The sequence below is a fragment of the Nannobrachium achirus genome (assembly GCF_963921795.1).
Source record: "Nannobrachium achirus genome assembly, chromosome: 9".
NCBI lineage: Eukaryota > Metazoa > Chordata > Actinopteri > Myctophiformes > Myctophidae > Nannobrachium > Nannobrachium achirus.
This window is the reverse complement of record NC_137818.1, coordinates 5,093,987-5,115,418: the sequence shown is the minus strand read 5'-3', so window position 1 is coordinate 5,115,418 and position 21,432 is coordinate 5,093,987. Positions and strand designations below refer to the sequence as shown.

General features: G+C 42.4%; 2 protein-coding genes across 2 annotated transcripts in view; one reads left to right on the top strand and one right to left on the bottom strand.

The window, feature by feature from the left end:
• The first annotated feature begins 358 nt into the window (after positions 1-358).
• LOC308291934 (ADP-ribosylation factor-like protein 8A) lies at positions 359-13,955 on the top strand. The gene is made up of 6 exons (XM_080734089.1): positions 359-434; positions 1,462-1,535; positions 3,962-4,055; positions 9,951-10,018; positions 10,277-10,347; positions 13,504-13,955. The coding sequence occupies exons 1-6, from the start codon at positions 375-377 to the stop codon at positions 13,554-13,556; spliced, it is 420 nt and encodes a 139-aa protein (XP_080590215.1). The 5' UTR covers positions 359-374; the 3' UTR covers positions 13,557-13,955.
• A 2,206-nt stretch (positions 13,956-16,161) lies between these two features.
• Positions 16,162-21,432, bottom strand: part of LOC308291811 (uncharacterized protein) — a gene marked incomplete at its 3' end in the record, with an annotated part of 29,201 nt that continues 23,930 nt past the window's right edge. The window contains exon 15 of the mRNA XM_080733942.1: positions 16,162-16,200. Coding sequence (XP_080590068.1) covers positions 16,162-16,200 — 39 coding nt within the window. The remainder of the gene's footprint in view (positions 16,201-21,432) is intronic.

Here is a 21,432-nt window from a genome sequence, read left to right as displayed (position 1 = left end):
TGTACATTTAACTTAAGGCCCGTACATAAAGGCCCAGCCTGTACATGAACTTAAGGCCCCGTACATAAAGGCCCAGCCTGTACATTTGTCCCCATGGAGATATAAAGCTATTAGACCTTTATTTTAACAAAAATATCACTGACTCCCTCTTTAATGTTACACTGGAAGTCAATATGGGGATGGCAAGTACCACCAGTACCATGTGTCTATTTCACCCACGGAATGCTGAGAGGTCAGCTAGTGTATACATATTAATAAGTGTGTGTGTGTGTGCGTGTGCGTTTGTGTTTGTGTTTGTGTGTGTGTGTGTGTGTGTGTGTGTGTGTGTGTGTGTGTGTGTGTGTGTGTTCCAGTCAGGACAGTTCAGTGAAGACATGATTCCTACGGTGGGCTTCAACATGAGGAAGATCACCAAGGGGAACGTCACCATCAAGGTTGGTAGCACCACTCCCTCCCTCCCTCCCTCCCTCCCTGCCTGCTGCCTTGCTCAAGAGCTGTGCTATTTCACCTGCAGGACCTTTCTGGAAGACTGTTTTTTTTAAACACTTTATTTTCATTTTTTTAACAAATCAACTTGCATGTATATCATTTAGACTTTGATATTTCCCTCAACCCCCCCTCCCCCAAAGTCATATCAAGGCAAACAAAAATAAGACAATAAATACAAAAAAGACAAACAACAAGTATATAGATTAGATCCATTACATATCTGTCAGATTTCCAGGTTATGTTTTTAAGAAATTATTAATTATTAACCATTCAGTTCAGAGGTATTCATCAAAGCAAGGACAAAAAACTAAACAAACTCTTTGACCAGCTGTCTATTTACTGTAGGTCTCCAATCAGAGGTCACTCAGTTTAAACGGTAAACAGCTTTGAATTATCCAAGGGAGTATACGTTCTTTCTTTCTTTTCAAATCTTTTTATTGAGGTACAATGTCGCATTGAGGCAGGCACATACACACAGTGATGAAACCCCAGGTCCCATTCCCATCACAGCAATCATTGGCACAAAATAGCACAAGATCCGTGGCCGTCACAATACGTAAAAGTCCTGTGTAGAAAGAAGAGAAACCCTGCCCATAGAAGATAATAAAAGAAAACATTTTCTCCTCTCCATATTCCCAATTTAGTATTAAAGCATAAAATATTGCGTCATAATGTGTTCAGGCCTAAATGGGTTAGTATTAGTCCCCCATTCCCCACACTCTACGTTAGACCCATCCCTGCTAATCCCCATGGTACTCATTGGGAGGGTGAAGACAACAACGGGTCTCCTCCGGTACCCGATCCGTCATGATGCCACCATCTTCTTTTCATCTGGCATGAGGAGCCAAGGGAGTATACATTCAAGCGAGTGGTATGCTTTCTGGAAGACTGTTTTGAACTGTTCTGATGTCTCTCTCTCTCTCTCTCTCTCTCTCTCTCTCTCTCTCTCTCTCTCTCTCTCTCTCTCTCTAGTTGTGGGACATCGGCGGTCAGCCTCGTTTCAGAAGCATGTGGGAGAGGTACTGTCGAGGAGTCAGTGCCATCGTGTAAGTGTCAACTCCACACTGGGGCTGGGCAATAAGAATGTTTAACCAAACTACTAACCACTGTAAGTGTCAACTCCACACTGGGGCCGGGCAATAAGAATGTTTAACCAAACTACTAACCACTGCCAGCTATCTTTAGTTTTTCCTTGACCTTTTCAAGTAGTCACAGAGTATTTGTTTTACTTTTAGATTGATCAGCCGATCAGACAAGGATACAGACAAGGTCCATGCAATTTATAGTTATGGCCAAGTTATAACGGTGGGCTTACGAGGGTGCGTGTGGTTAACACTGTGGAGGCGGGATGAGCATCAATCACAACAGAAACATGCACACCTGAACGCGATAATGGAATCCGTAGGATACAGGGCTGAATAAATTAGAATCCGCGGCTTGTGATTGGCTGAACGGTAGCGCTCTGCTGTGTTCACTTGGACTGCGTGGAGATGCCGAATGTCGGGGGGACGAAGATTTAGTATTCTCTCTACCCCTGTAAATGTAACTTGGACGGCGCTGAGTCGGCTTATGCGACCTTCGCAACGCTCAACATGGCAACTCGCTCGGCGGTGTCTGACGTGGCTCAAGGTCACCTGAGACCGTAAACAAGCTCTCCTTCCACAAGCGAGTGCAACACCCATGTTGGGTGCATTCATGCACCTAAAGATCTGTCTAGTGCCACTAAAAATGTACCTTATATTCATCAGGTCTGTCTATGTTTGTTTACTGTATGTGTGGAGTGCCACTGAATTATGCTGGTGCTGCTATGTGAAAATAAAAGTTATGCTGACCAGTGCAGCCAACTAAAATGTTAGACGTTATGACAGGAATAGTAATAATAAAGTTTCACTTCCTCCACCTACTGCTATATGCCTGGTCTGACTGGTACATAACTGACTGGTCCATAACACAGCCTTTAGACTTGATTAATTTAGTTTCTGTTTGTGATTCACTTTGACCAACAGCTTACATAAAAAAAGGTAAATGGTGCATTTATATAGCGCTTTTATCCAAGGCATTACAAGGCTTTACATAGATTGTGCATTACATTCACCCATTCATACACATTCATACAGCGATGGCAGAGGAAACCATGCAAGGCACCAACCTGCTCACCGGGAGCAACTAGGGGTTCAGACTCAGAGTCTTGCTCAAGGACTCTTCAACACTAACTCTGGGGGAGCCCGGGATCGAACTGGGAACCCTTCATGCTCTAATGATGGTTTCTCTACCCCTGAGCTATGTAGCCCCATGTTGGTCAGATACTATTATACCCAAACATGGGTTAGAACTAGTCTAGCGTTGCATGGAATCTGTTCTCTGAATATCCAAGGAGGCGGATTAGAGAAAAATGCCTTTGGTGAGAAAACCACCCCATATTTGCATACTGGGCCTTGATTGGTGCCCCACAAACCGAGCGGAGCGGCCCAGACTTAATCTGCAGAGGGCTTTATGTTTTTTCCCAGGCTAGGTTGGAACAGGTTATTTAAGTAGAGTTTGCATGGCTGTAAAACGATGTCTTCTTAGCCAACCATAAAGAAGGCCCCCAGTCAGTATTATGTAAACTCGAGTAGGCTTGTCACAATACTGGATTTCTAACTTCGATACGATATTTTGAGTGATTTTAGTGCAAAAATGTTTATTTTTATTTAAAGAAAAATACAGAACTTCTTGTGGTAGATGGTAGTGGACTTTTTAGAGGCCTGCCTTTGATGTTTTCACATTCTAAGTACAAATAGGTCTTTAAAATAACTAGGAATAAGCCAAACTTAAGTAGGAAGGATACACATAAAAGTAATGTTGGTGTAAACCAACGAGAGAGGTAAAAACTGGGTATCGATATTATCTATACTATGGAAAAGTCATATTGAAAATCGATACTATATTCAAAATTCACTAAACTCGGATGAAACACCCACTTCTGAGCAGCAACCGTCTGAAAATAGCAGGATATAATTGTTATAAGCGTATGACTACAGTGGTTTATGTATTGTTGTGTGCTGGATGTTAAATAATCTGTCCTTATAAGTACTGTATGTATCCACGATTTTCCTACGCCCCATAGTGCATTGCGCAGACGTTTGCACCGATCTTCCGCCGCCGATTTACAAGCTCACAACGGGTTGCATCTGCGACGTGACGTGAGCTTGTATGTCTGCTGTTAAACCCGGAAGTTTGGTCCTGATAGTCTCCAGTAAACCCCCGGGGAAAATTGTGGATAGGCTTTAGAAAATGTGTTTGGGTCACATAATGCACATCCCTGCATATTATTATGTGCTTACTGTATTTGTGACTTTTGTGTGTGTGTGTGTGTGTGTGTGTGTGTGTGTGTGTGTGTGTGTGTGTGTGTGTGTGTGTGTGTGTGTGTGTGTGTGTGTGTGTGTGTGTGTGTGTGTGTGTGTGTGTGTGTGTGTGTGTGTGTGTGTTGCAGTTACATGGTAGATGCAGCTGACCCAGAGAAGATTGAAGCCTCCAAGAATGAACTCCACAATCTACTGGACAAACCTCAGCTTCAAGGCATTCCTGTAAGTACCAAGCATTAATATTAGTATTATTATCATTACTGTAAGAACCAAACATTAATAATATTATTATTATCATTACTGTAAGAACCTTAACGATCTATAAACAATGTAGTACTGACAGCTTAGTGCGCACAGAGCGGCCGATGCGACCTGTCGTGAACTTATTCTCGGATGACACCATCATACGATAAAAAAGTACAAATCATCCTTTGGACTGACTGTCTGATGCAGTAACTTCAAACTGTATCTCTCTCTCTCTTTCTGTTTCTTATCTTTGTCTCTCTCCCTCTCACTATGTGTGCGTGTCGCTGTAGTTATGAGTGTAAAGGCCCATTCCCACTGGGCCAGATAACAGATAAAAAAATCTCTTTCTCCAGATATGTTTCCATTCAAAGTGGATGGTAGTTACAGATAAAAAGAATATTTGCCACAGATAAAAGTATCTGTGGCAAATATCTGTGGTAGATATATTTTTTATCTGTATCTACCATCCACTTTGAATGGAAAAATATCTGGAGAAAGAGATTTTTTTATCATGTTATCTGGCCCAGTGGGAATGGGCCTTGAGAGACGCAACGCAAGGCGCTGGGCAATAGCCTCAATAGTCTTTAAATGGATATACTGTAGCAGTCTATAGCAACTTCACCCATATTAGAATAAAAGTGCTTGGCAAGGTCAACGTTTGAATGTAATTCCTAGACCCGCCTTCAGTTTGCACCAGAAATATGACTCTGATCAGTGTGGATTGTGAGACATACACAAATGCATGCACGTTGGAACACACACACACACACACACACACACACACACACACACACACACACACGTTGTTTTCAAGTTTTGAAAACAATACCTCCGCCCCTGCCCTGGTGGAGATTACAATTTAGGCATTTAGCAGATGCTGTTAATCCAGAGCGACTTGCAATAAGCAAGGTAATCAATACATCAAATGCAAAGCAATAGTAATCTAAGAAGAACAATGAAACAAGATCAAATGCAAAGCAATAGTAATCTAAGAAGAACAATGAAACAAGATGAGCCGAGTGCTTCTGAGTTTAGCATGTATCTCCAGTCTTGTCGTGTTTTTTTTTTTTTTTTTAAGATTTTTTTATGCCTTTATTCGATAGGATAGTAGACTGACAGGAAATGGGGAGAGAGATGGGGAATGACATGCGATGATGCGGCAAAGGTTGTCCAGATTGGGAATCGAACCGGCGACGCCAGCTGGCATCATAGCCTAGTATGTGGTATGCGCCTTGACCACCAGGCCAGCGGGCGCCCCAAGTCTTGTTGTGTTTGAGGTGCTAGTAGAAGTTAATATAGTATCAAATCAGCAAGGGGTCCCATCGGGAAGTTCTTCTCGCACACTCGGAGCCAAGGAACGCAGTTAAAAAGCATTTATTAGACACTTAGGGCTATTACATATTAAAACAATAAAAAGCCATTAAAGCCGACCAGTTTCGACAAAAGGTGTCTTCTTCAGGGCGTGGCTATCTTCTAGCCACGCCCTGAAGAAGAAGTTCCCGATGGGACCCCTTGCTAATCTAAGAAGAACTTGGGTAGACTATTCTAGACCAACCACCTTTTCAATAGAAAATGTCATAATAAAAAAATGCTACATGTATGGTCAATGAAGGTAGGCGAGTGCTATGGTACGGGCTTTGGGCTAAGGAGTCTGAAGAGGTGAGTCTTCAGTCCACAGCAGAAGCTGTGACAGGGAGTTTATTCCACAGTTTGGGGGCCAGGATGGAGAAGAGTCTAGGACGAGTGGATGACCATGTTAACACATCTGGTGCCAACCCCGAGTTTCCCGAGTTTGTATTGGTACCAACGCTGTGCCAACCCCGAGTTTCCCGAGTTTGGGCCGTTTTATATATATATATATATATCAGTGGCGAATTTTCAGGACCTTCAAGGTATTCAGAGAAGCCCCAGGGATCCTCAGAAGAAAGAAAATAATATTTTTAATAATAACTTTTTTAATTACTTTTATTATTATTATTATTATTTTTTTTAAATTAAAATTGTTTGTGTTGGTAATCTGTTAAACTGCACTGTTTCGCTCGCCATACTCATTGTAGTTGTTTCTGCCTCGAGTTCTGTGTATTGGGAGTGTTTTTGTGCTGGGGAAAATAACAGCCAATCAGAGATTCTTTCTACTGAGTCACTGGGCAGAATAGCCTCTGACGCAAGTATTCCAGAAGTCCCTCGGCTATTTCAGTCACATACAAGCGTATACAAGCCTTGGTGTGAGTGTCAGTTTGACCAACCAATCATATTTTGAGCTGTTGTCAATGGGCGTCGTCTTCATTTACGAGGGGTGTACGGAACACCCACGGCTCAACCACCAATCACAGTGTCTCCACTGTGGCCCATGCTGTGGCCACTACTACAGTATGCATGCGCAAACAACAACAAGGAAGCAACAAGTAGTAAACAGTGCAACATGGCAGCAGCAGGAGAGAACGTAGCCCCAATTGAAAATGATATTGTTTCGGATTTATTGTCAGTGCCTTTTTCAAGAAGACCGTTTAATGAAAAGATGGACATTGTTAAAAAAGGACGCCCAACACCCGAACAACTGGAGATCACTCAAGCTTCAAAGGCGGGCTATGAGCGGCACTTTCAGGCTAGTAACTGGGAACGATACCCGTGGTTAACAGGCTCACTTATGCACAAGAAGCTATACTGCTGGGCTTGCTTGTTGTTTGGGACCGACAAGGGTACCTGGAACTGTAAAGGCTACGATAACCTTACCTCTTTAACCAAGTCTGCAGTAAAACATGAAGGCTCAGCAAGTCACCTTAAGGCAACTATTACTTTAAAAACATTTGGAGACGCAAGAATTGATTTACAGCTGGATGAACAGAGACGGAGAGAAACATCAATGCACAATGAGAAGGTGAAAAAAAATCGGGATATTTTGAAACGTCTCATACACACTGTAGTTTTCCTTGGAAAACAAGAGTTGCCTTTTAGAGGACATGATGAGAGCAGCACATCATTGAATCGCGGTCATTATAGGGAGCTTTTATCATATGCAGCAGAATATGACCCAGATTTGCACTACCATCTGACCACTTCCAAAGTGTTTATTGGAACCTCAAGTCAAATACAGAACGACTTGATAAGTGCTGTAGCTAGTGTGATGGATGATGCAATTAAAGAAGAAATAAATAAAGCATTATTTGTAGCTCTGATGCTAGATGAAACATCAGATGTGAGCAATGCTGCACAGCTATCTATTGTTCTTCGTTATGTAACAGACAGTGGCATAAAAGAGAGGTTCATTAAGTTTGTGGATGTGTCAGAGAAAAAAAATGCGGATGCTTTGGCAACCCTCGCCCTTGAATTCCTGGAGGAATACAGATGCACAGACAAACTTGTGGCGCAGTGCTACGATGGTGCTCCCGTTATGGCATCGGGACTGAACGGCGTTCAGGCCAAAGTAAAGGAAAGGATTCCAGAGGCACTTTTCATACATTGTTATGCGCATGTCCTAAATTTGGTTTTATCTCAAGGTGTAGCCAAAATTCAAGAGTGCAAAATATTCTTCGCACACATTTCTTCCATGGCAGCTTTCTTTACTAAATCACCAAAGCGAACACAAGTGCTTGATGCGATGTGCAAGACGCGACTGCCACGAGTTGCACCAACCAGGTGGAATTTTGCATCAAGATTGGTGTGCACGGTATTTGAAGAGAAAGATAATCTTAAAGATTTGTTTAATTATATAGTTGAACACCATGGCGAATATGATGATGCTACCATACACAGTGCCGATGGTTACATATCAAACCTGAGCAGCTTTGAATTTTGCTTTTTGCTTTCAACATTTAACGAAATGTTTTCACATTCAGACGTGCTCTTCGACATTTTGCAGTCAAAGTCATTTGACATGCAGTTTTGTATGGGCAGGGTGGACGAGTTTTGTATTATGATTGAGGAGCAGAGGCCACGTTTTGATCAACTTTATGATGAGGCAGTACAGAACACCAGCATGCCAACTGGGCGCAAAACGCAAGGAGATCCGCGTGCATACTACAAGAAGCTGCATGAGGGAATTATTGACAACATTCTGAATCAAATGCAAAATCGTTTTAAAGATCACGAAAAGCTTTCATTCCTGTCACTCCTGGACCCCAAGCAGTTCCCCGACTTTAAGAAGAAGTTCCCTGATAGTGCTTTTGCAAGCCTGACTGACAGCTACGGGCCGCGCTTTGACTTGCCACGGCTGAAAACGGAGCTCAATATTGTGTATTCTATGGCAGATTTCCAGGGAAAGGACCCATCTGACCTTCTTCTATTTCTCCAAAGTAAAGATCTCTGTAAAAGCATGCATCAGCTATATAAACTAACGTGTTTAGTTGTAACAATCCCTGTCACGACATCATCAGTGGAAAGGACATTTTCAGCCCTTAAACGGATAAAAACATATTCGAGGAACACAACCGGACAATCCCGACTCACTGCATTGGCTTCCATGGCTATTGAAAAGGAAATTCTCGTGGAACTTAAAAAGAAAGAGCAGCTTTATGATCCCGTCATTGACAAATTCACCCAAAAGGACAGGAGGATGGATTTCGTCTTCAAGTGAACCGTCATTGGTGAGTGAAAAATGAATTAATTTATATCCCTGGATTTGCATTTAATTTCCATTCATTTTTGGCTGCTGTTCAATTATTGTGGGTCATTCTTGACTTGGTCTTTCGTTGCATCGATAACTGCTGTACATGACTGTTGTGTCAAGGGGTGTCGCACCAAATTCTGGGCCCTGGGTACAAGGATTCACTACGGGCCCCCCATAAATGTTCTTCATAGGGAATTTAAAAAATAGCAGATCTACAAGCTCGCTGTGCGGCAATCGGTGCCGCGCTGTTTATCTGCTATTTTCAGCTAAAGTATAAAAGAATTAAGGCCCTTCCACCTTGGGCCCTAGTAACCCAGTCCCACTCCCCCCTCCCCTTTTGTGACGCCCCTGGTTGTGTCGTGTGTGGCTCTGGCAGTGCAGTGAGCGCAGTCAGCGCACATCTATTTAATCCTTAATAGCGCAAATATGGCATTGGCTTGGAAGTCTTGGTTTGGGAGTCTGTACAATGTTTGTAGTACTATGTGTGTGTGTGTGTGTGTGCGTGTGTGTGGTAAAAACTGCTGTTACATGGTTCTGTCTTGTGTGGCTCTGGCAGCGCACATCTATTTAATCCTTATTAGCGCAAATATGGCATTGGTTTGCATGTCTTGGTTTGGGAGTCTACAGGTACTACATGTTTGTAGTATGTGTGTATGTGCTAATTAAGTTTATCCATCGTGCTTGCCTTGTAGGCTACACAGTCGGCTGTTCAGTGATAAGTTTTGTCAAAAAAAGGGGAAAAAGGAGGAAAAAAAGGCCTAACATTCACGCGCGGGTGTGCGCACCATAGGTGCGCACGAGGGGGGGGTCGCGAGGGGTCCCCGAAGGCCCGGTCCCTTGGGGCACCCATCGCCACTGATATATATATATATATATATATATATATTTTTTTTTTCAAAACAATTTTTTGGACCTCCAGAAATGTATTAGGCATGATGATCGCGATCGCGAAATTGTATGTTTAACCCCCAGCCATGTTTGTTTACATCTGAAGAAAACATAATGGCTGATAAATCATGAATGCCTGAACGGATTTCCAAGCAGATTTTTTTGTTTGAAAGCTGTGAACAGTGGGCACACACGTGGTGCATCATCTAGGCATGGGCGTGGACTTTTTACACAATTGCGCAATTACATGGAAGTCTATGGTAACCATGGCAACGTGGGACATTGAAGAGAAAAAATCATAGCAACATAAGTGTTAACCTAAGTTACCCTGCACTAACCTAACCTACACTACTATTGTATTCTGTGTGTCTGTGTAGGTGTTGGTACTTGGTAACAAGAGAGACTTACCCGGAGCACTGGATGAGAAGGAACTCATAGAGAGGATGTAAGTCTACACGCGCGCACACACACACACACACACACACACACACACACACACGCACACAATCACACACACACACACACACACAATCACACAAACACTTAAGTCCTGACACTGTGTCAGCCTTCCCAAAGCAAACACTGATCTTCCCAAATATTTTAACATTACTGTTAAAACTGTCTGTTAAATTATTTTAATATAATTGTAGTTAACTGTATGGTAATTGTAGGTATTGATGGTATTTTATGTGTCTGTTTTTAGGAACTTGTCAGCCATCCAGGACAGAGAGATCTGCTGCTACTCCATCTCCTGCAAGGAAAAGGACAACATTGGTAACACACACACGCATGCACGCACAATTTACAATTTAGGCATTTAGCGACTTGCAGTAAGAAAAGGACAGCACAAGTTACTACATCAAATTCATATTAGAAATAATAATCTAGTTTCATAGGTAAGGAGTAGAATATCAATAATCATAATCTGTACATTGAAACTAAACACACTATAGGATGTCAGGTCAACAATGACCTGACATTTGTCTACTATTGGTGGGCAAAACCAGTCATTTTGGTGAACGCAGCATTGATCAGTTCAAATGATTCTACTTTCCGCGCATGCGCAAAGAAGTGCATGTCTCGCTCGCTGATGCAGCCCTGCCTTGTCTGCCACTAGTGCAGCTTATTAAAAGATCTCTCAGAGGACTGTGTACAGAAAACTGCCATATAACCGCTCAAAGACATGAAAAGAAGAAGTCTTGACTCTTCCTCGCTCGCTCGCTGCCGCTGCAATAACCCATATTTTACCAATGCAAATACATAGCATTGTCCGGTGACAGCTGACAATGATCAGGTTCAGGTTCGGTTTATTAGTCAAATGCGTATCCATACAAGTACAGACAAACAATGAAATGCTTGTGCCAAGAGCACTCTCAGCCTTATTGCACACAAAACAACACGACAACAACAGGTCACCCAGGACAACCCAAAAAACAACAAAACAACCATACAGTGTGACAGTGTACAGTTTAAAAACTGCGTCTATTGCACATGACTACCTACGTCTCGCTTCCATCTCTTCGTTAAGCAACCTGATTGCTTGAGCATAAAAACTATTACTGAAACGGGTGGTGTGAGATTTGATGCTCTGGTAACGTTTTTTTGAAGGGAGGAGATAGAACAGGGAATGGGCGGGATGACAGCTGTCCTTTAAGATGTTCTCTGTCTTTTTCTTACAGCGTGTGTTATAGATTGTGTGTAGCTGTGGTAATTCTGTGCCAATGATTTTGGCAGCTCTCTTCACAATTCTCTGTAACTGTTTACTGTCTTGAGCAGTCACGTTACCAAACCACACTGTTATGCATCCTGTCAATACACTTTCTATGGTACAGCGATAGAAATTAACAAGAGCCTTGGTGCTTAGGCCAAATCTCCTGAGGCGCCGCAGAAAGTACAATCGCTGCTGCGCTTTCTTAAGGATACCTTCGCTGTTTTGAGACCATGTGAGTGAGTTTGTTATGTGAACACCCAGGAATTTGAAACTGTCCACTATGTCTACAGGTGAACCATTTATGGTTACGGGACTGTGATTGACTTCAGATTTCCTAAAGTCAACGATGATCTCTTTTGTTTTACTAACATTTAGAGAGAGATTGTTATTCTGGCACCATAGGGTTAGCTCTTCAATTTCCCTCCTATAGGCCCTCTCATCATCGTTGGATATTAGTCCTATAACCGTGGTGTCATCTGCAAATTTGAGAATAGAATTATTTCCACACCTGGCAACACAGTCATAGGTGAACAGACTATACAACAAGGGACTGAGGCAACAGCCCTGGGGCGCTCCAGTCCTGGTCAATATCTTAGATGAATGCTTGTTCCCTATTCGTACAGATTGTGGCCTGCCTGTCAAAAAGTCAAACAGCCAGTTGCAGATACTACTGCCCAGACCAAGACCCCTGAGTTTCAACACAAGCTTAGATGGTACAATCGTGTTAAAAGCAGAGCTATAATCTATGAAGAGTAGTCTGACATAAGAGTTCTTATTCTCCAGATGTTTCAAGGCAATGTGTAGTGCGAGAGAAATAGCATCATCGACTGATCTATTAGCACAGTATGCAAACTGTAATGGATCAGTATTGGCAGGGATAATGTGCGTTATATGTGATATAACCATTTTTTCCAGACACTTCATGAGAACAGAGGTCAAAGCCACAGGGCGATAATCATTAAGACAGGTGACAGGTTTTTTCTTTGCTATGGGTACAATTATGGTTTCCTTGAAACACAACGGTACCACACACAATGACAGGGACATATTGAAAATGTCAGTAAAGACTCCCGAAAGCTGGTCAAAACACAACTTAAGGACACGTGAGGCAATCCCATCAGGACCGGCCGCCTTATGAGTCCCAACGCTTTTAAAAGTTTTACTCACATCTCGTTGTGTCACCTGCAGCTCCACCGCACCGGGTGTACCCCGCACCGGTGTAACTGGGTCCGTGTTGTGAGATTCAAAGCGGGCGAAAAAGTTATTCAATTCGTCCGGTAGAGAGTCCGAGGTGTCAATAACAGCCGGCTTCGGTTTGTAATCCGTAATCGCCTGCAGCCCTCTCCACATACGCCGTGCGTCACAGCCACTATAGTTGTTCTCCAGTTTGTCCCTATATTGTCTCTTAGCGTCTCTGATCGCCCTCCTCAGGTCGTATCTGGATTTTTTGTACCGTTCCTCGTCCCCAGATTGAAAAGCGGCTCGGCGCTCCTTCAACTTCAGACGAGTATCCTGGTTCATCCACGGCTTCTCGTTGGGATAGGAGCGAACGGTTCGCGCTGGGATGCAATTATCCACACAGAATTTAACATAGCTGGTGACAGTGTCAGCATAGTTATCCAAACTTGTGGCTGAGTCTTTGAAGATGACCGGTCTAACTTAACGTTTGCTGTGTGTGCTTGCTTGCGTGCGTGCGTGCGTGGGTGGCAAGGAGGCTGGACTCAAATGCATCTACTTTATTCCTTTCATACTTAACATGTAAATGTGGCCTGCTAATGGCTCACTAACCGTCTTTTGTCCAGGAACAACAAACACAACAACAAAGTTCTTTATTTCAATTCAAATGGCAAATGAATGGAATGTCTGCTTGCTGAGCTCACTCTGTCTGAGTGTTCCGTCCTTTGTGCGGGGATTGGGAGGCGGAGGGGAACGTAACATTTTGTGGACATGAATGAATCGTTCACGAGTCTTGCTAATGATTCGGTCCTTACGAACGACTCACTCATGAACGACGCATCGCTACAGTCTACATAACATGCTATCTAAATGTACCTTTTAGCCTTTGCATAAGCCTGAAGGTAGTTGAGGCTTGGACAAGTGCTACGGTCACACATTCTCTCACACATTATCTCTCTCTTTCTGTCTGTCTGTCTGTCTGTCTGTCTGTCTGTCTCTCTCTCTCTCTCTCTCTCTCTCTCTCTCTCTCTCTCTCTCTCTAGACATCACTCTTCAGTGGCTGATCCAACACTCTCGGACCAAGAGGACTTCCTGAGAAAAGACACACCCACTTTATCCCCAAAACGCCCTCACCTATGAAATGTACCCTCCCCTTACCCCCCCCCCCCCCCACACACACACACACACACACACACACACACACACACACACACACACACACACACACCCCTCCTTCTAACTTATCCTAAGCCCCCCCCGCCCCCTCCCCACTATAACCAGTAGGGGACTGAACCAACCGTTCGTCCCGCTACTACATAAACAGATTTGTCATTTAATACCTTATATGGGTTGGTCACGTGACCCAAACGTTGTACAGTAGAGCATCCATACTGGTTTGATACTGGAAAACTTTAAGAAGCCTCCGTACTGGGTTTTATCAGAGGGACCCCCCCCCTCCCACCCCCCCTCCTCCCATCCCCCCCCCCCCCCCCCCCTTCCCTTTGTCAGCATCTCTCAACCAGCAAACAGCTTTCTACACCTCCGTCTGTTATATATCCATCCCTCCATCTCATCTCTGTACCCCCCTCTACCTCTCCTCTTCTTCTGTTTCTGCCATCTTGTCTGTTATCTTTCCTTCAGTTCTCAAACATTTTTAATTTCACCGGATAAGATAATTAACCACAGGAACCCTTGGTGTCCCTGCTTTGGGACAATCTTGCTGAAATAAGCCAGATTTACAAGCTCACGCGATGTTTGCAACGTGTTTTGAGGTTGTGGATTGGCTGCTGTAGGCAGAGACAGAAGAAATTGCGAACAATTTAGTCAATATTCCAAAGGAACGGAACAGATGAAAAAGGAGCTGGCTGTGGAGGATTGTGGAGCGTGGTGCGTTGGGCAACGGTGGATGGATGCCATCCTGGCCATGCATGGCAGGGCTTGACATTAACTTTTTGAGACACTTGTCCTTTGGACAAGCCCATTTCTCATTCACTTGTCCAGGCACAAAAGTCACTTGTCCGGATAAGAAAGTGCCATTTCACAGTCATTTATTTTGCTGTTCTTTTATTTGACCAATAAATAATACCCCCCTTGGCACCCTCCACTTCACAGTATCGGCAGTCCATAGTCTGCATACAGCACAAAGCTGTTAGGAGCAGGAGTACATATTTTAATGAACTTGTGGCAAAGAGGCTGGTACATCAAATCAGTCTCTCCATCCATCCTTCCTTCCTCATTATCCTCCTTTCATCCCTCTATCACAGTGGTTCTCAACCTGTGGGTCGGGGACCCCCAGGGGAGATAATATGCAAAAGAATCCATGCAACAATGATTCCTTCTTTTGGAGCAGACAGGGTTTGGACCGGGCTGCACAGGTCTGGTACTGTGCAACAAACCAGTGGTTCCTAAACGGGGGAAGCGTATTCGGCGGAGCCGAGAATAACAAACAAATGCTCCTCTTCCCAAATTGTCTAAGGTTAATAAATCGAATAAACTATTCAAACGAATAGGATACGCACAAATGTTTATGGCTTTCATCTTCGCATGAGACTTAAAAACATCTTTAAATTCAATACCTACAGTCAGATTTGGTCAAACAAACTATTCAATAAAAATTGGTCAAACGGTGGCTAAATTGTCGAATGCTATTAGAAAAAGGCACACATTTAAAAAATAGACGATCTACAAGGTCACAGGGCCTCCCACAAGCTTATAGATCTGCTATTTTCAGAGTCAATGAAAATGTAATGCCTTAACTCCTACAATGCCAAGTGCTTGTCCCCAGTTCACATATCATTGTTTTTGGGGGGCCTGCAAAGGTAGAGAACCACTGTTCTATCAGTCTATCTTTTACTCCCTCCGTCATCCATCCATTCCTCTGCTTGATGTTACACCTCCAACCTGCTTTTTATCCTCCTCTCATCCCTCTATCCTTCTCTTATCTTTCAGCCCTGTGTGTCTCTCTCTCTCTCTCTCTCTCTCTCTCTCTCTCTCTCTCTCTCTCTCTCTCTCTCTCTCTCTCCTGCAAACCCAGTGAGAGTTTAAATCCTTTTTGATTGCACTGTTCATTTTGTTTTTGTAAGATAATAATAATAATAATAATTAATGTAGTGACTAAACGTGGTCAGTTAACTGAAGAACATACTTATGATCAATCTGTTCATATTCTGTAAGAAGCTTTTCTTATTCTTTTTTTTATGATTGTTGTTATTTTTACAGTTGTTTTATTTTGACTTAACGAGAACACTCTGGACTTCATTACCCAGAGTTCAGTGTTTTCCTGAGAATGCCAGCTGATTGGACCAGGAGTGTCATGTGACCTAGGGCCGGGGATGGGATAGCTCTGTAAAAAAAAGAAGCAAACTATGGAGTTTAGAGATGTTCATGTTTTTATTAGTAGCTCTTCATGTCCGGGCCAAACAAGACCAGTCTAACTCTATTCCTGGGAGAAACGGAGCTCGACTGGCTCAGTTTGTTTTGAATTTCATTCTTTCCAGGCCTTGAAATGTTTCTGAATATGAAAAATATGAAAAGAATATTCTGTTACACAAAGGTCTACATTTTATGTATATGTATTATATTATATCGAACATTTTCCCGTTGCAAGATGAAGACGTATAGATGTGTGAAGTGTAAAATATGAAGTTAAAGCTTAAGAGCGCCGTCGCCAACGTTTTGTCGTTTCACTAAACAATCTCCTTTTATTGGTTCATATGTCGGGTCAGCTGCAGCCAATCACACTGCAGGACACCCAGGAAGAGGAAGATGTACGTTTTAGGTGTTTCGATAGCGTTGTTAACTGTTCCAACTCGTGATTGGCTGACGTGCGTGGAGAGAGCGCTAGTTTTGCGTCGCTCGATGCCTTGGCGTACGTGCAAGGTTTTACCACAGATGCATGACTTTTTAACTGTAGACAGCAGGTTTTTACCAGAAACACATATGACACCTTCTTATGTGTTTCCAGTTCAAATCTGTGGCCAAGCCAATCAAAACAGAAAACCGATATTAATGCCACCTTCTGAAAACCAGGGACCACCACTGATGCCCGAACCCTAACCCTAACCCGAATATATGAAAAGGAACCAATACAAATTAAATGATTTCAGTTTCAACCCCGGATGAAAAAGCAGATGTTCCAGTGTGCAGCGTCTCTGTTCTGGTGCACACTGAGCCCTTTAACCATTGATCAGTTGATCAGCCAGCACAGTGATTATTGGTTATTGATCAGCAACAGACAGACTGGTCTTTTCTTTTCTTCTCCTGCATGCAGAGAGACAGGGAGTGTTAGTTTATCTGTGGGTCCTGATCAACTAAAGTTGAGTTTATTTATATGTAGTCTTACAACGGCGTCGCCCTCCCCAAAGTAACTGATCTACTAGTTCAGTGGTTCTCAACCTTTTCAGGCCGCAACCCCAAAAATAATAACATTTTAACTGGGGACCCCCCCTCCACCCTGACGAGCACCAAGAGTCGAGGCATTACATTTTGTATTACACGGTTCTATTGTGAAAATAGCAGATCTACATGCTCACAACGCCTCGCAAAACATGTAGATCGGCTACAATATTCAATTTGTAATTTTAGAGGTATTAAATTGACACTTTAGAGAATGTGCAGATACCCCTCTATACACTTTAACTTTAAATTGGTTTGTTTACATTTGAGTGAGAAAACGGTGTTGCACATTGGGTTAATCATCTGGCAACCCCCCCAAAATAATTTGGGGACCCCCCTTTGGGTCCCGACCCGCAGGTTGAGAACCACTATACTAGCTCACGATGGCGTGTAAACCGGATATTGTTCTCGACTAGCGACACCAACGTACAACACAAAACATGAACCAAGCTTAATCGTTTTCACAGTAGCAACGTCTTATTTCAAGGCGAGCGACACCCATTGTGTGGCGAGAGTATTAATGATTCTTAAAGCAATTATTTTATTTTATTTTATATTATATATTATGTGACAGTTAACCTGCAAAGACCACACACACACACACACACACACACACACACACACACACACACACACAGCACTTTCCATCACAACCTGCTGGGGGGAAAACACTAAAAAACATTCTTCTTCTCATTCTTATCTCCAACCTCACAGGACTGCAATGTGTCCTCTAAGGTTTAATAACAAAGCATTAATGTTATAGTAGGCTGTATAGAATAACCCAGCAATTAGTTTGTGTGATTGTGCGTGTGCGTGCGTGCGTGCGTGCGTGCGTGCGTGCGTGCGTGCGTGCGTGTGTGTGTGTGTGGGAGAGGGGGGTTTTACCGCGGTCAAGAGGTTAAGCTGTCTCTTTTAACGGGCCATATTGGTATTATTTCTTGTTTTATTTTAGGACTCGTGGTACACTTGGCAATGCAGACAATTTCCTTACATTTTTGGGATAATTAACCAGATTTCACTGCTTGATCGGCTGTTTTCGGGCTAATATAAGAGTGCGAGGGGTTTAAGTGGTTAATTTAAAAATACAAAATTAAGTCCCTGTCGTGCAAAGATTTGGAGGACCCCCTGCAGTATGTCTTGAGGACCCCCTGTTGAAGACCCCTGTAATGTAGAACTGTAATAAAAAAGACTTGACTTGAAAAGATTTTCATGAATCGAAACTAGTTCGTGATCTAGGTCTGGAAAAAAAGTGCAATCAGATGGCTTCCTTGAACATCAACCAAACGACATCGTGCTAATGAGGGTTGTCGTGAACGCCGAGTGTACCGCGAGTGTAAACGCCAGAACACCGCTCTGTTCCTTAATCTGTTGGTAATTTGATTTGTTTTGAATTCTGTTGATATAAATGTGTTTTAATAGAACATGCTTGTGTATGATAATAATTAAAAAAAGACTATGAAGAAAAAAGTACAACACAGACTCTGTGTTTCATTTTAGATTCAGTGATTCTGAACCTTTACCTTTTCAAGGACCGTCCCAATGCGTCCCATGTTGATATTCATCAGACCACAGACTTACATTTAGTTGTTGTCAGGTGGAAACCTTGTATGTCCAAATCCATTGCATTTATCACTTTAAAAGTGATTAAAAGTAGTGAAAATAGCCGCTCTACAACCACACCGCACTGCGAGGCGTTGTGTGCTTGTAGAGCTGCTATTTTCACTATTCTTTTGCGATAGTCTTGTATGATGAAGCAGTTTAACGCTTAAAAAAAACTTGGAGATATGAGGTTTCTGCCCGACAGTGATGTTTTGATACCATTTTTAACCACTGGGACCCCAATCTGCACTGAGTGTAAAACATGGAACCCAAAGGACTCTTAAGGTCCATTTGGTTCCATTTCTCTTTTTGATTGTTTTCCCTCCGATGTTTTCCCTCCGATGCAAGAAGTTCTATTTAACTTTTTTATAATCTGATATCTTTTTGCCAGACCCATGAAATGGGTAGGCCTACATAAGCAAATGTCGGTCTGTCCGGGTTTTCTATATAAAGGGTATATATGATGATGACATGATGATGACATGCCTACAAAAGGCATGATGTCATAAATGATGATGACAGACAGGGGGTCTGGCACAACCAGGTTGACCTGGTCTAGTTTAATAATCTCCACATTACTGTGATGATTGACCACTTAAAACTGCACTATGTAACTATTTTCTTGCACTGACATTATTATCATTTAGTGGACATCCTTCATACGTTTGCTTCATGACTGCACAGTTTTTGTGTTTTTTTCACAAATATATGTCTTTGTTCAATACATCTGAATATTTGCAAATAATATGTACAGTCAGTCTCATGTTGTCTATGACATCAGACATCTATGATATCAGTCATCTCTATATTTGGGAAACGTTAAACGTTAAGTCACTGAATTAAATGTATTTCCTATACATTTATATAAATTAAACTCTTAGCAAAATGCAGTCCTGATGAGTGCCACCAAAGCTGTGAGAGGAGTAGAGCGGCAAAATAAAGTTTATCCGGAGAGAGAAAGAAAGTTGGACAATACTACTATAGTGTGGGCAACCACACTAATAAAAACACAATCAGAAGGACTCTTATAGCATTATATTAGTGTTGAATATAGAGTATATAAATCTAAAGACATCAAATGGATTGATTGGATCCTTTATTAACATTATTAACAGTACAGTCGGAGGTTATGATTTAAAGGATAACCATTGTACTCATTTCATCTGTGCATATAATTCAATACAAAACATATTGTAACTAGAAGCAGTGCTCTTCTGAGCACAGGTCTCCACCAGGCCACACAAATCGGCCTGTTATAGCGCCACCATGAGGCTGATTTAAAAAATGTGGGGCAGAGGTTCTGAATTAGCATCCAGGGAGTGTGTGTGCTCAGTTTGGCAGCGATCGGGCCAACGGCGCCGGAGATTAGCTGGTAACAACCAGGCCACACAAATCGGCCTGTTATAGCGCCACCATGAGGCTGATTTGAAAAATGTGGGGCAGAGGTTCTAGATTGGCATCCAGGGAGTGTGTGTGCTCAGTTTGGCAGCGATCGGGCCAACGGCGACTGAGATTAGCTGTTCACAAACTGCGAGGACGCACGGACGCACGCACGGACGCACGCCACGGACGCATGGACGGACGGACGGACGGACGGAGGGGAAAACATACTCTCCCTCAGCCTTCGGCTGGTGGAGACAATAAAGTTCATCAGAAAGGATTCTATCATCAAGATGTTCAAGGAGTTAAACTGTTTCACTCTTATTTTAATGCAGTTTAATACAAATATACATCTGTGATGTGACACGTTGTGAGCTTGCAGATCAGTTGTTTTCACTATTTGGAAATGTTTTTAAAATTGTAATAAAAAAACAACTTCATGCTGACACACAGTTCTGTACAGGTTAAAGGACAACTTTAGTTTTTTACAACAAGGGTTCATATTTTAGCCTCCCATTCTGCTGTCTGCACACCTACTCTGCTCCCTGTGATGTTTGTCTGTTTGGTGTGTTTTCATTGCTGTAATAGTTTGTCTGCTTTTAGTTGTTGTATAGTTTTAGTTTTTCCCATTGTGTGTATGGTGTTTATTTAGTGTAGTGTGCATGTGTAGCAGAGAGACTCACTGTCTCAGCCTGATGGACTCAACACTCTAATATCTCCCCTGGTCCATATAGTCCATGGGCCATACGAGTTGTCGGTATCAAAAAGGTGGCAAAGGTTATCATGCATTTTATAAAAGCTCTATATCTGTAGATTATATTTTGATATGATAACCCTTTCTTAGACACAGCTAAATTGGTGTTATCAGCCTCTAGATTTGTTGTCCCATTAACTTTACATTACAGGGAAAAAAAAGGAAAAAATGAATCTGCTTTAATTAGCATATGAGGGGTCAAACTAGGGGGTTTTCATGATGCTGAATCCATTGCAAGCATCTGTTTTGCACAAAAAACATTCATTGGGCTAAAAACTGTCCCACAAGACTATGGTTTAGTGATGAGTCATCACTTTTCACACTGTTGTGGGGGGCGTTTTAGCCCCACAGATGTTTTTCGTGCAAAACAGATGCTTGCAATGGATTCAGCATCATGAAAACCCCCTAGTTGGACCCCTCTTATGCTAATTAAAGCAGATTCATTTTTAGCTTTTTTTCCCCTGTAATGTAAAGTTAATGGGACACCAACTCTAGCGGCTGATAACACCAATTTAGCTGTGTCTAAGAAAGGGTTATCATACCAAAATATAATCTACTGATATAGAGCTTTTATAAAATGCATGATAACCTTTGCCACCTTTTTGATACCGACATCTCGTATGGCCCATGGACTAGGGATGTCCCTTTGGTCTACTGGTTAAGATATTGGACTTATACGTTGGATACTTGTGTTTGAATCCCGGGTGTTATACAAGTTGGGAGGCTAGTGTATGAATATTATACAAATTGTGTATGATTTTCCTGACATGATAGTCATAAATAAAATAGAAATAATAAAAATAAAATCTAATAAAAAGTATTGTGATATCAGATTTAGGCCATA